Below are 15,281 nucleotides of genomic sequence, written 5' to 3'. Positions count from 1 at the left end.
AAGACACACATGACAGGAACTCAGGCATGTCATACACATTCTTCCAGTCTTTCCAAATCTTAGAGAAAATTGATCCAAGACTTATACTTTACTAAGAGAAAGAGAGTCCTGTTAAAAAGATTTGAGATAAATACATGAAGAATGACTAGTTCTTTCCTAAGCTAAACTGAAATTAAGAATTAGTGAATACTTCAAAAGTATTTGGTGAAAATTAATTAACATAAAATTGCTAGACCCTAATACAAAAAAAAAAAAAAAAAAAAAGGGAAAAAAGGGATAAAGTCTTAACTTTCCCTGAATGGTTCTACCCTTAAACCCAAACTATTGCAACTCTTCCTCCTGCTCCTCTCCCAGGATCACTTGGTTTGCAATGACTTCATCTTTGCCTCCAGTCACTCCTCTCAGCACTTCCCTCTAGTAACTTTTTCTGCTGTAGGCCCTCAATTGTTTACTGATATCTTGGGCATGCAATAACAATATTTAGAAAACAGGAAGCATTCAACATACTCAGTGCTAAGCAATGAGACGCGGCCTAGATAGATGTCTAAAAGGATTTTTAGCACAGGGACACATAAGAGGGAGCTGGACCAAAAGGAAAGGGGTCTGTGGGCTCAACTGTGAAGAATAGGTGGTGGTGAGAGTCTTGGGGAAAGGGAAGCATGAGCATTCTAGAGAGGGAACATAAGCAATGTCTTAGAATTAGAGATTAGCATGGCGTGTTCTGAGAGCCAGCGAGGTGATTTTCATAGTTAAGAGAGTTTCTGGGAGAATTAGACCGGGTGGGATTGAATAGGACAGGATCTTCCAATATAATGACTTAATAGTAAAAATAACAATGAACACTGCTGAGACGTAGTGAATACTTCTATATGCTAGCCACTATGCTTAATATTATTTGCATAATATTACGTCATTTAATCCTCACAGCAAACCTGTAAGGTGAGGATTATGTGCCTTTTTACAGGTGAGAAAACTGAGTCTGAGAGAGGTTAACTCATATCAAATCACTCAAACGATGACTACAGATGCCAGGATATGAATCCAGTTCTGATTCTAACATGTGCTGCTTTGCTACTATACCTAGTATTGGAGGTAGGGAGTGGCAGATTAATTTCAATACACAGTAAAGATAAAAAAGCTTTTATACTAATGGCCAATAACAATTTGTCCTTCAAGGTTTTATCTTTTGTATAAAGAATGTTCAAGATTTTATTTTAAAAAGTTACTAAAAATTAGAAACAAATCCTCAAATTAAGGGAATACTTAAATTATGACAATGTAATACAGTATTATGTAATCATGAAAAATGTTCTTGAAGCATTTTTAATAACACACAAAATCACTTAGGCTACAATGTTAAGAAATAAAGGGATACAAATTATGAGGTTAATGAAAATAGCAAAAAAGAAGAATTGAAACAAGTATGTAAAAATAATAAAAGTAATAATATCTGGGTAGAGGGCCACCATGTGATTTATTTTCTTTATACTTTTTCCTACTAACTTCAAACATCACAATGGGCACATGTTACTTTTAAAAATTAAAAAAAGTAGTGACTAGCAATACGAGATATCTTTAATGTCCTTTTCATCCAATGATGAAGATCCAAATTTCCTTCTTCTTAACTCTCCTCCCCTCTTAATTCTGTCCGGTTTTCACCCCACTATTTCAAGTGGAAGTGAGCATACTCACTCATATGTCTACATATTTGGTGGCACTTGCACTTATGGTAAGACTGTGCAGAAGGGCACCAGGCTAACAGCTGTTTCTCAGAAGAATTGAGAATCGTGACTAAGCATGTAGGTTTTTTTTTAAATTTTACTTTAAGTTCTAGGGTACATGTGGACGACGTGCAGGTTTGTTACATATGTATACATGTGCCATGTTGGTGTGCTTCACCCATTAACTCGTCATTTACATTAGGTATATCTCCTAAAGGCATGTAGGTTTTAAAGTCAGATAGATCTGAGTCTGAATTCTATTACTGTAATTTGCTTACTGTGTGAACTTAGGCAAGTTTCTTAACCTCTCTGAGGTTAATTTTCTAACATGCAAAAATTAATAATGATATTTTTCTCATACAGAGTTATGATTTAATGAGCAAATGCATGTAATGTACCAGGCATAGAGAAAGAAACTCAACAAAAGGTAGTTATTATTTGGGAAGTGCTGTAACCTTTATGCTACAAGATTCATATTTTCATCCACATCAGTCTAAATATGTCCTCAAAAGTGAAGTGGCAATTATATTTATGTCCCTACTCTACAAGATAAAGGGGTTTTGCAAGGTTAAGCCCTCTACATTTGAAACCCATTTCCTTTATTACACTGGTGTATTTTGTTATTAGTTTACTTGCTCATTTTCTGTATCCTTTTCAAGATTCTAAGCTCCATGACCAAGTTACTTACCAGAGCCTAGTATAGTACTTGGGAATAGCTGGTCTTCAATAAAGATCTGTTGAGCAGATAAAACTTTATATTCTTCCAATTGCAAATTTTGTATGTCTGTATCTCCAAACATATTTTGCAATACTTAAGTGATGGGAATGGAAAAGGGAAACTAAGAGTGATAACCATTTCCAGTCCACCAGAGTCCCCACCACTGCTGTCATTTCTTTCCTTCCTAATCCACTTAGTTAAGCCTTGAAAGAGAGGTCTAGCTCTGCCAAGAGTCTCTCAACATGAGCACTCCAATCAGAACACAGTGTAACAGTGTACTGTTTAAAATGCACTCTTTCCTAATTTCATACTTCGGAAAAGTGGCCAAATTAAACAGTAAGTTATGACATCTATTTAGAATTGTAAGTGTGCAATGAAGAATATGGTAGCATTTCCTAGGCAAATAACAATGGAATTAAAAGCAAACAAACACTAAGTACTCATTTGTCATCTGAAAAATGGGAGCAATAATACCTCTCTAATAAAATTATTGGGAGGACTAACGGAGATGGGGCATATAAAGTACTTAGCACAAAAGTAAGTACCAAATAAATGGCAGCTATCAATAAAACACAATACTAAGGTGAACAGCATGCAGGGGCAATAACATATCCCCTGTGTGAGCTAATTTTTGAATAGCAAAATTGTCCAGTAACTTGAGTTTCATTTTGAGATTACACTGTATTGCCTGTCAATTTTCATTTGTATGAAACCTTATCATTTAACCAAAAAATTTTAAGCCTTTTTATATTTGCATTTTAATACTTGAAGTTCTATAATTTAAATTAAATTTTACTTTATGACAAAAGCTATAAAAAACCCATAAAATATTAACAAGCATTCTTTAAAAAAATTATATACTTTACCTGGCCATTTCCAAGCAGAGATGTATCTTTCCCTATTAGTAAATAGGATCCAAAAAAGAAAATAAAGGCGTGACTGAAACCCAGGATGGTCCAATAAAGAAACGTTTTAATACTTAAGAGGCGGTTTTTACTAATGTCTCTGTTAAAAAGAAGAGAAAAAGAAACATATTAGGGATCATTTATTATTTGCCCACTAAACAATTATTATAATTTGATAATTAAAAAACAAGATGGATTTTTAATTTAAAATTGCTTGAAAATATTAGCACAAAGAATAAATAAATCCAAATTTATAAACCACTGCTTATAATATCATACATCTGTTTAATAGCTTATAGTTCACATAATACATTCAAATACATTTCTTCATTTGATAAAGAAATAGGAAGACTGGGTGCGATGGCTTATGCCTGTAATCCCAGCATTTTGGGAGGCCAAGGTGGGCGGATCGTGAGGTTAAGAGATCAAGACCATCCTGGCCAACATGGTGAAATCCTGTCTCTACTAAAAATACAAAAATTAGTTGGGCATGTTGGCATGCGCTTGTAGTCTCAGCTACTTGGTAGGCTGAGGCAGGAGACTCACTTTAACCCGGGAGGCAGAGGTTGCAGTGAGCCAAGATCACGCCACTGCACTCAGCCTAACGACAGAGTGAGACTCTGTCTCAAAAGGAAAAAAAAAAAAAAGAAATATGATAGGCTGGGCATGGTGGCTCATGCCTATAATCCCAACACTTTGGGAGGCCAATGCAGGAGGATCACCTGAGACTAGGAGTTTGAAGCCAGCCTGGGCAACATGGCAAAACCTTGTCTCTACTAAAATAAATAAATAAATAAAAAGTTTAAAAAACTTTTATTTAGTGAGGCATGGTGGTGTGTGCCTGTAATCCCAGTTACTCCAGATGTTAAGACGGGAAGATTGCGTCTTAACAATCTGGGAGATTGAGGCTGCAGTGAGCTACGATCTTGCTACTGCACTCCAGCCTGGGTGACAAAGCAAGATCCTGTCTCAAAAAAGAAAAAAAGAAATATGACACAGGCATAATACTTCACTTTAATTTTGAAAAGTTGATTTATCTGTTATTATATTCTTCTGTTAACATTCAGTCACTCTGACATAATGGTCTCTTTTTAGTGAGGTTATCTGAGTTAGGTTCAGCAGTGATGCTCCTGACTTCCCTTCTAATAATAGCTATTATGGGAAGAACAATCTATGCCAATCTTAGGTCAGGCCCTGTCCTAGATAACCTGAGGAATCGAAGTAAATTAATCCAAATCTAGATAATGAGATGCCTCTGTAAGTGGTACTTCAATAGCTATCTCTATAAGAGCTTATGGTGAATACCATAGCTGGTCCTGAGGAACAGGTCCCAATCACATCTCTGTGAATTACTTGGTTCTGGGAAAGCGGAATAAAGCAGAGAATCTGGGGTGGGAATTAATGTCCTCACCTCTGGATTTTGCACTAATTATTACTCATAAATTTCGCTAATAGTAGAAAAAAACTAACTTTTAGGAATTCTAGAGACTACCAATTATGAATAACTTCTTTTGTGCACAGGAAATAGAATATTACTGGTTTGCGACAGTAAGTGCAAATTACACAACTGCCCAGTGCATTCCCAGGATGAAAGTGCTCATTCTTAAAAAAACACTGGAAAAATTATTCAAATTTTCTCTTTGAAAGAAACCTTTTTTTCTCTGATATTCAACAACTGTAAATCATACGACAACTAAAGAACTTTCCTTAGTAAAGCATTAATCACCAAGACATAAATAAATCTGCTTATTTTTTACTTAAAAAAACTGATAAGGCCATTTAATACCAGAAAATACTTACCGATAAAGGGTGGGCTTATTTTGTAATACATGAGGGTCTACATGCTGTTCCAAAAGACTATATATCAGAATAGGCAGGGAAGTAAAACAAATATTGTATAAAGTCAGGTACACGCTGTCATACAATGTCTAGAAAGAGAAATTGGTAGGAATGTTGAGATTCTGAATTATGCATTACTATTATGCATATCACAACTATGCATATTAAAAACAAAATTAAAGTTTTAAAAATTTATATTAAAATCCATTTTAGTAACTCCAATTAAATAATTCTAATTTGTTTTAATACTGACATAAACATATAATGTTCCTAGGTTGATATTCTTTGTGAGAACTGGAATATTTTGCTATATCAGGTGCTTCTGGAATTATCTTGAGTTAGATGCACATTTCAAGATTCTCCACAATTTGATCACTGTGAAGGAATTTTACATAACTCCCCTCCATGTATTCCAGGCATCTTACTGCTCCTCACACGTGCAACACATACAGTTTACCTTTCGTGGCTCTGTCTCCCTGTCTCCACACTACACTTCCTTTAAGGCACTGAACAAGACTATCTTCTTCCACGAAACTCTGCATGATGGCTTAAGTCCTTAATGATATCTTGCTCCTCTACACAGTCACAGGTACCACTGTTGTTCCTAATCACTTAGCACTTTGCCTATGCTTTACATATTGTTTTTATTGTTATTAATACTGCCTCCCAAATTATACCATAAACTCTCCAGAAAACCTAATCAAAATAGGTCAGTTTTCCTTGTCATATTGTCTTAGCATATTCTTTAGTTCATTTAGTAAAAAAACTTTTACTGGTAATCAATGCCCAAGCAAATATTTGGAATTTAGAGTTACAGGTTGTAAACAGGATAAAACAGCAATTAAGAATAGGAAAAACTCATGAAAAACTTAAGATAATTAAGCTCTTGTTTTTTCAATAAATTAGAACTAGTGTCTTGATCAATTTGAGATGTATAGTATGGTATGTGAAAAGGGTGCCTGCCACATTAGTCAGAAGCAGTAGGTCAAAGTCATGGTTTAGTCATTAAGTTAGCAAGGCAAGTTACTTAATTTCTGTGGATTTCATTTTTCTTTTCTAGAAATTAAAACAAAGTAGATCAGGACTGGTAAATATGTGACATGCATGCAAACAAAGACCCATCCTGTGCCCATTACAACTATTGCTAACAAATTACATTTTCCCTCTGAGCCTGCAGCTTTAGAAACCTTTTCAATATACTCTAGATGCCCCATCAATTATTTAAAGGTAGCTTCTGAGATAAAACCTATACGTCATCCCTGGACGAAGTCACTATTGCTCCTTCCAAATCTAAGACATTTCGAATCAAAAATAAAAATGAGGTGAACCTCCAAGTTATCTGGCCTGGCTTGATTTGGATTTTACAGAAATATCACAAATAAGTTATCAAAATTCTCTCATAAGCTGTTAAGGGTTATTATCTATTTTTAAAAGCATCCAGAATTATATTTTGGTATTAACACTCACCTCAAACTGAAAATCAGAATAAATAAATATTATGAATGTCATGCTGGTTAAATATACTAAACAGAAAAGTTTTGTCTGGTTCCCTGCAGGACTAAGAAAAATGAAAAAAGTCCCTTCAAACGTCTATCAAAATCTGAACATACATACCTTACTCTAAAAGGACAAAACACAAAACACAAGTTTCTATTTACTTACTTGCTGAGAAAACAAACAGTAGAACTGATATAAAAACTGGGGCGTGATAAAGCACACATTCTGAAAAACAAGATTAAATGGAAAATAATTAAAATATTTAGGTTTAAAAGACAAAATAAAAAATAAAAAAAATGGCTATTAAAGTGTCCAAAAACAATCTCAGTTGGTATGGTAAGTAAAGGATAAGGACTTGTCCATATATAACAGGAATGCAGGATTCCCATTTTATCAAAAAATGTCTAAAAACATTCTAAGCAACAGTGCAGACATCAGAACGAAAAAACCCTTGACTCCTCTCACTGCCAAGCAACACTGTAATTTTGAATTTACAACCTTCAAACTATTACTCAATACTTTTCGTATATAGTACAATAAGTAAGATTTACTCAAACTTTAGGGCTATCACATCTTTACAACACAAAAATGCCTAAAACACACAATAAATCAAACTATCGAAATTTCTTTCCATCTCAATATACTCATATTACAAGTAAAAGCTAGAAAAATAAGTTAGAAAAAAACTGCCATCATCTTATAGCAATATGCAATCTACTTGTGTTCTATCACTGGATTGTAGTTATCAATTATAGAAATCTATGCAACATAGTACACTCTGGTGTTATTAAATGTATTGGTAACAGGGGCTCTTAATGTGGGTTCTGCAGACTCCCACCTTGTACAAAAGGACCCAAAGATAGGACAGTATTTCAACATAATTTGTTTCTTTGTAACCCTATGTATTTTATTTTATGCATATAAAAGCTCCATATTGAGGAGCTCACACATTTCACTAGACTACTAAAGGGTCATTCATGGCATAAAAAGGCTAAGAGCTCTACTTAAAACCATTGTATTGGTGTTAAAACTTATTGCTGGTTCAGGACAAAATAATTTTAAAGATATCAAATGTACTGTGTTCTAATTCGCATGGAACCCTTGGGCGCCAGGCAACCACTGATTTGCTTTCTGTCAGTATAGAATAGATTTATGACAAAATACTGTTATTTTTACTTATTGAAACTATTTTAAAGAGAAATGTATAAGGTTATAACATTCCTTAAATTGAAACTTCATATTACTATATCAATAATTGATTCTAAATACATGAAACTCACCTTATAAAAAAAATACTGTACAAGGGTAGCTATTCTAATATAATAAAAATGACCATGAACAAAAAGCAATTTGGAGAGGAACTTAAATCTGGCTATTGCATAGTCACTGTTTCTTGCAGCCTGTCTTCCTTCTTTACCCATGATTCCTATAATAAAAGGGACAAAAGACACGTTCACTGATAACTATAAGTGTAATTTTCATGATAAATCTTCAAATATCTTAATTATTTATAATAGTTGAACATGCACTTAGGAACATTAAATCCTAATATACAGCAGAGAGCAGATGTCCAAAAGGTTGTTCTACTTAAATATGTAATTAATATAAGGCTACGATATTTATCAGACACATAACACCAATTTCCAAAGAATTACAATAAAAATATAAAATACAATATAAAAAATAATATTGAAAGTTAAGGATTTAGCAGGAACATCAATTATTACACTAATAAGCACAAGTACTGGGTAACAGACTTCTGATGGACAGAATGCTATAAAATACTTAACTTCACTATTTTCACTGAATATAAAAAATATTCAAATTGAGTCATTTGAGTTTAGCAAAATGAGTCATTTGAGTTTGCTTAACACTTCCATGAATAAGTCAAAGTGTGCTTTTTAAAAGGAAAATATGAATTTAAAATAAGTAAATTTTTAAAAATGTACAATATCATTTGAAATCAGTGCATCATTTCCTCTGACAAATATGAATACTTTTTTAATGGTTACAGTAATCCTTAAGGTTTCAAAAGAGAAGAAGAGTCATTGCCAAGCTTGTATTTTCAATCTAGAAGCAACTTTTAAAAATTATTTTTCAAAACTAAAACTTTTGTCATAAAAGGATGAAAGTGTTCCAAAATGTATAAGCGACGAAAAATAACTGTATTCATAATCCCTAGAGAAAACTGTTTTTAGTCTGCATTCTTTTAGAAATTTTCTTTCTGCTTATTTCATGTCTGTGTGTGTATGTATTTCATACATACAAAAACACGTATAAAAATGTGGCTCAGGCCAGGCACGGTGGCTCACGCCTGTAGTCCCAGCACTTTGGAAGGCCAAGGAAGGTGGATTACCTGAGGTCAGGAGTTCGAGACAAGCCTGGCCAAAATGGTGAAAACCCATCTCTACTAAAAATACAAAAATTAGTTGGGCATGGTGGTGGGCGCCTGTAATCCCAGCTACTTGGGAGGCTGAGGCAGGAGAATCGCTTGAACCCAGGAGATGGAGGTTGCAGTGAGCTGAGATCGAGCCATTGCACTCCAGCCTGGGAAACAAGAGTGAAGCTCTATATCAAAAAAAAAAAAAAAGGATTGTTTTACAACTTGCTTTTGTTGCTTAACAGATTATGGACACTGCTTCAAATGTATACTTATAATGTATATCTTTATCAACATGCTCAATTTTTTTTCCTAGAAGAAATTCCTGCATTCATAATTGCAATGTCAATAGGCATACTTTAAAATTTTGTTTGGAATAATAACGCAGGGTATACCAATTTATGCTCCTACTAACATTGTATAAGATCATTTGTTAATCTATACATTTACCAACTCCAGGTTTATCAATGTTTATAATGGATGCCAATCTGACAGGCAATTTTAACTTCCATTCCTTGGAATGTTAGAGAGACTAAACATTTTTTTCATACATTTAGTATTCTTTTTAGATTTCTCCTTTTGTGACAATCGATTGCTCACATCCTTCCACATTATTTCTACTGGAACGTTTTTCTTATTCTCATTAATTTGTGAATACTTTGTATTTAATACCAGGATTATTAAAACTTTGTCATCTATTTTACAAATATTCTTTACTAGTTTGTCCTTTGTTTTTAAAATTTGTTTTGGGAGTTTTTACCTCTGCATGATCTTTTCCCTATAGTTAACTATAGTTCCTTGCTTTGATGTTGTCCTCAAAAGATTCTTCCATACCTCAAATAACAGAATTATTCATTAAATTTTCTTCTATTACTTTTTAGGGTCTTTATAAGTTATTTAAATCCTAATCCATCTTGAATTTGTTTTGTTACAAATAATAGAAAGAGACTCAACTTCTCTTTATTTTCAAATCACTAACCAGTTTTATCCATTTTTTTAAACTAAATAATTTGTTTTCCTACTTATTTGAAATATCTCCTTTGTTATATTCTAAATTTCCATATGCTTGAATGTATTTTAGTCACTGGTCTGCCTGTTATCATTACAGAATCAAACTGTTTTAAATACTGTAATTTTTTTTATGGCCTTAAATATATGGTATAGGAAGTTATCATCAAATTGCTATGAAGATTTATGGAAAACAACTGTATACAAACTAGAAGGAGAATTAAGTTTTCAAAATGAAGAATTAATTATCTGAAAGAGGAAGGAGTTGATCTAAGAGGCACACGGAAAATATCAGACCTGATAACTTCCCATCCAGCACATTATAGAGACTATTCCAGAACAGGAATTAGCTTAACTCTCAAATTTTATCCTTCCATAAAAAATCCCATGCCCACACTTTTCATTTTGCTCTGTATTTATACAATAAGAGTATATGGCTAAAAAGGAAAGGATTAACAAATTCAATATAATGAAATGATATTAGCAGTCTGAATCTAATAAAAGTTTTAGGCAAAAATAGAAAAGAATAAGGATAAAGGTTATTAAAACGAGAAAACTACTTGAGATTTTATGTTATCGCAGTTTGGTACAATTTCCTGTCTTTACAATTATCTTAAAATGCACTGTAGGATCTTTAGATGCACAAATACACTGAGTAACAGTAAGATTCTAAAACAAGAACTATAAGTGCAACTCTGTAAATCACAAATTTAGAATTTAAAAAGGATAAAATAACACGTGAAAGTACTTTAAAAGGTACAAAATGACGTAAAAATAAAGCTACTTTTATTATGAAAAATAATTGGCAGATAAAATTCACTAATGTGGTATTTATTTCCTTTAAAATCTGAAACTAAAATTTGGAATGAAAATATACTAAATAGTGGGCTTAATTACAGCAAGTTTCTTTTTTTTTTATTTGAGACAGAGTCTCGCTGTCGCCCAGGCTGGAGTGCAGTGGCGCGATCTTGGCTCACTGCAACCTCTGCCTCCCGGGTTCAAGCGATTCTCCTGCCTCAGCCTCCTGAGTAGCTGGGATTACAGGCACGTGCCACCATGCCTGGCTAATTTTTGTATTTTTAGTAGAGACGGGTTTCACCACGTTGGTCAGGTTGGTCTTGAACTCCTGACCTTGTGATCTGCCCGCCTCAGCCCCCCAAAGTGCTGGGATTACAGGCGTGAGCCACCGCGCCCGGCCTAATTATGGTAAGTTTCTGATGGGGCACACTGTGCTATATTATTACCATGTTGCAATTAGTTTTCATTCACAAATTTGATACCGCACTTCAATCTACAAAAAGAAAATTCAAAACCACCAAATAATACCACCAACTTTAAAAGTTCAGGAAAAACTTTTCAGGAAAAATCAGTCACCTATGCCAACATGGGCTTCTTGTATCATGCTTACGTCATTAGCACCATCACCAACAGCCAATGTTATAGGTTTCTCAGGTGATATTTTTATTAGTCTTATTACCTGAAAGACATAATGAATTGGTTATTTATGACACAATTTCAATTTTCTTGCATTTATATAGTCATTTATCTGAAATGACTCTAGTAAGAACACTAATGAAAGAAATATTTAATTTTATATTAGACAATAATATGCACTGAGGTTCATTTTTTTTACGGTATCTCCATTAAGATTTTAGAAATGTCTTTCAGAAATGTTATAATAAAACAGAGAATTATCTTTGGATTTTATGATGAGAAACAAGAATCTTTTAAATACAGCTTAAATATTTAGAAAGCTTAATAATAATTGTGTAAAAAATGACTACTCAATTGAACTGTTAGGCAAAATTTTTTCTTAAGAAATTATTTTTTCATTTGATATGAAAGAAAGATAATTGTTTCCTCTTGTAATATAATTTTAAGACTTTTAAAAAAAGATCAATCAAGAATAAATTCAATGAACTCAAAAGAAATGTGTCTTTGGAATTCTTGAATGTACTTTTATAAAGAACCTGGGTATTTGCTCTGTTTGGTCTCCAGTTTTAGTCTCCATAGACTGGGGTACATGAATTGTCATAATATCAGTCCTGTAACAAAATTCCAGGAAGCCCAAAAAATTAGATGTTTAATTTATTAGATCTATATGGGAAATAATCAGTATTTAGATGTGCACTGCAAAGGATATTTGTGAAAAATAGTCTAAGATCTCAAATTCCAAATTTAGAATTATAAAAAATGTTTATATAGGCTTTCACTTGAATCACATAGGTAGCTAAAATTTAAATATTTCCTATATATAAGCTTTACATTACAAGTTAATTGGCTTTTCAACTTTTTATACTAAAGCTCTACTTATCACTTTATAGCTAAAAGTAACAAAGAATTATCACTTCATGAGAATGCAAGAATAAACGGAGATCAACAGAACCATCCGAAGGTGCAAATAATTGATGCCTCCTAGGCTCTTTCACTCGCTAAGTAGCTAACTTGTGAAACATTAGTTATCACAGTTTAATTTCTGCAAGATCACAAACTGCTACTCATCACAGGTTTTCTGGGTCACTATGAATAGTTGAAACTCACTGAGAATTCCAAAAGTCTGATGTACATGATTAAAATTTACAACATGAGATGTGACTGACTCCTAGCAAAATTTATATATTGCACATCACCAGATGGAACTATGTAAGGCATTAACTTTAAATAATATGTTTATATCTAAATAGCTTTATGGGACTTTTTTATAACACATATACCTACTTTTGCTTTCTGCAGTGGAGCCATACGACAGCATAATACAGCTGAACAATTTCTGCAAACTTCCATAAATAGTTTTTCATGCTCCCTGAGTGCAAGAGATAGGCTGGTCCCATCCACTACCAGCCCATGCTGAATCACATGATCCTCTGTAATTCTAAAAGAGAAAATAATTATATTCTCTGTAAGATACTTTGAAGCCATATTATTTACACTCATATAGAACAACACATTCTTACTGACAGATGGATCTTTTACCCACAGCCCTTACTGTTACAAGACTGTTATGTCAGGAAACAAACTGTTTTATTACCTTAAGTTTAAAATTAAGCAGAATTGAGTCACTGATGAGTAAAAAAGATAATATTCAATTTTTCTTTCTTTTTTTTTTGAAACAGGGTCTTGCTCTGTCACCCAGGCTGGAGTATAGTGGCTCACTGCAGCCCTGACCTCCTGGGCTTAAGTGATTCTCTCGCTTCAGCTTCCTATCTTGGACTATAGGCATGAGCCACTATGAGTGGCTAATTTTTGTTATTTTAGTAGAGATGGGGTTTCACTATGTTGCCCAGGCTGGTCTCAAACTCCTGACCTCAAGCGATCTGCCCGTCTCAGCCTCTCAAAGTGCTGGGATTACAGGTGTGACCCACTGTGCCCAGCCTAATATTCAATTTTACAATGAACTGATATATAGATACAGTAATTATATTTTCTAAAATGTGAATTGTAATACATAATCTGAGGATATTCTCCCAAATTGTATGAAAAGTCTTACAAAAATTGAAACATTATTTAAACATTCAGCAAATCCTAATTAAAAAAAAAAAACGCTATGAAATCAAGAATGTTCAGGAAAACCCATGAGCAAGATTCACGATATGCATAACAAGCAAGGAAAAGAATGAAGGAACAGCACAGTCTTGTGATGGGAAACCAATGATGGATTGTAATGCCAGATATTACTATGGTAGAAGACGGATAACACCTCACATGTGGGCATATGCTACATAGGTGCTACTCCAAGTACAGTCTCACTGCTGGAAAGTGGGCAAACTATTTGTTGCCAGGAAGAGATAAGGAGCCTACACCAGAATGTAAATCAACAAAATCACTAAGCACGCTATTTTATTAAACTGCTTCCCCCCACAATTCTCCTTTGGTAATAACACTTTCTTGATGAAGGAAGTATACCTAGATTTACATTTTGATGTAAGCTCCTTTATGTCGTTGAAAGCCAGTACTCAGTGCAGCACTGTGCTATATACACCACAAGAAAATACCAAAGGTTCACTCTGCTGAGAACTATCCCTCCATTTAAAAATAAGAAGTGAGAAGACTATTAAATGAGCACAAGCTATAAAAGCTAAACATATATTGATAGAGTTTAGTCTTATAAGAAACTCGTAAGTTAAAGAAATGTCTTTCATAGTATGCCTAATCACTGTTGTGTTGTACTGTAGCTATAAGTGGTAAGCAATTCACTTTACACCATAAAGTTTTATAAAATGTATTTTTCTCATTATTACTAACTCTCTAATATCTGAAATCAACACCTATATAGACAATTTTTCTTCCCTATTGGCCAAACTTTATTTGGCAACTTGTGCTGCCTCCAATGTCTTCAGCCTGTCCAAAGCACTACCTGAGCAACAGGCCTCAGAAATGCTAGCAGTCAAGAGTGGGACAGAGCAGATCAGTTTTCCTAGGAAAAGTTCCCAAGGCACATGAAATTAGGTTTTCCTCTGGACAGGCTTCATGAATCACATTATAATCTTACAATCCATGGGATAATATTTAAGAAATATGGAAAAGCACCTACATCTCTGGCACATAGGTAGCATTTACTCATCTCTGTAGCCCTCATGCATCACTACTCTTCATACCCTGTCCCATCTATACCACTCCCTGGCCATACTTTATAATTATTTCCTTGAATAGGCCCTCCTCTTTCTCAGCTCTGGGAATCTGCATGCACTGCCCGCTTTGCTGCCTTTATTTTTCTGACACAGCAACTCACTCTGTCACCCAGGCTGGAGTGCAGTGGTGTGATCACAACTCACTACAGCCTTAACCTCCCTGATTCAATCCAGCCTCCCACCTCAGCCTCCCAAGAAGCTGGGACTGCAGGTATGTGTCACCACACACATCTAATTTTTGCATTGTTTGTAGAGATGGAATTTCACTATGTTGCCCAGGCTGGTCTTGAACTTCTAGACTCAAGTGGTCTGCCTGCCTTGGCCTCCCAAACTGCTGGGATTATTGGCCACTGTGCCTGTAAATCAGGATTATGAGCCACTGTGCCCAGCCTCCTGTTTGCTTCTTAGTGTCACTCTCTTAGTGAACATTTCGCCCCACAGGAGGCAACACAGTCATTGGTTGTTCAGAGCTCTCCCTGGTACCCCTGGTCTAGGCTAGGCTTCTCTCTTCTGTCCTTCCAGAGCTTCTGTTCTTGCCTCAGATACAGTTCTGTAGGGATACGACTATGACAGTGTATTTACTTT

At 34.3% G+C, this 15,281-nt stretch overlaps 1 protein-coding gene across 8 annotated transcripts in view; it reads right to left on the bottom strand.

Annotated features, from left to right (window-relative positions):
* Window positions 1-15,281, bottom strand: part of ATP11B (ATPase phospholipid transporting 11B (putative)) — a 126,878-nt gene that overhangs the window by 28,144 nt on the left and 83,453 nt on the right. For all 8 annotated transcript variants that reach the window (XM_054553042.2, XM_024244335.3, XM_024244336.3 and 5 more), the window contains 6 exons: window positions 12,787-12,940; window positions 11,443-11,545; window positions 7,961-8,106; window positions 6,846-6,905; window positions 5,145-5,272; window positions 3,306-3,444 (listed from right to left, as the gene is read on the bottom strand). In XM_054553042.2, coding sequence (XP_054409017.2) covers window positions 3,306-3,444; window positions 5,145-5,272; window positions 6,846-6,905; window positions 7,961-8,106; window positions 11,443-11,545; window positions 12,787-12,940 — 730 coding nt within the window. The remainder of the gene's footprint in view (window positions 1-3,305; window positions 3,445-5,144; window positions 5,273-6,845; window positions 6,906-7,960; window positions 8,107-11,442; window positions 11,546-12,786; window positions 12,941-15,281) is intronic.

The sequence above is a fragment of the Pongo abelii genome, chromosome 2, assembly GCF_028885655.2.
Source record: "Pongo abelii isolate AG06213 chromosome 2, NHGRI_mPonAbe1-v2.0_pri, whole genome shotgun sequence".
Classification (NCBI taxonomy): Eukaryota; Metazoa; Chordata; class Mammalia; order Primates; family Hominidae; genus Pongo; species Pongo abelii.
Note: the sequence above shows the minus strand (reverse complement) of the source record. Positions and strands in the feature narration are given on the sequence as shown.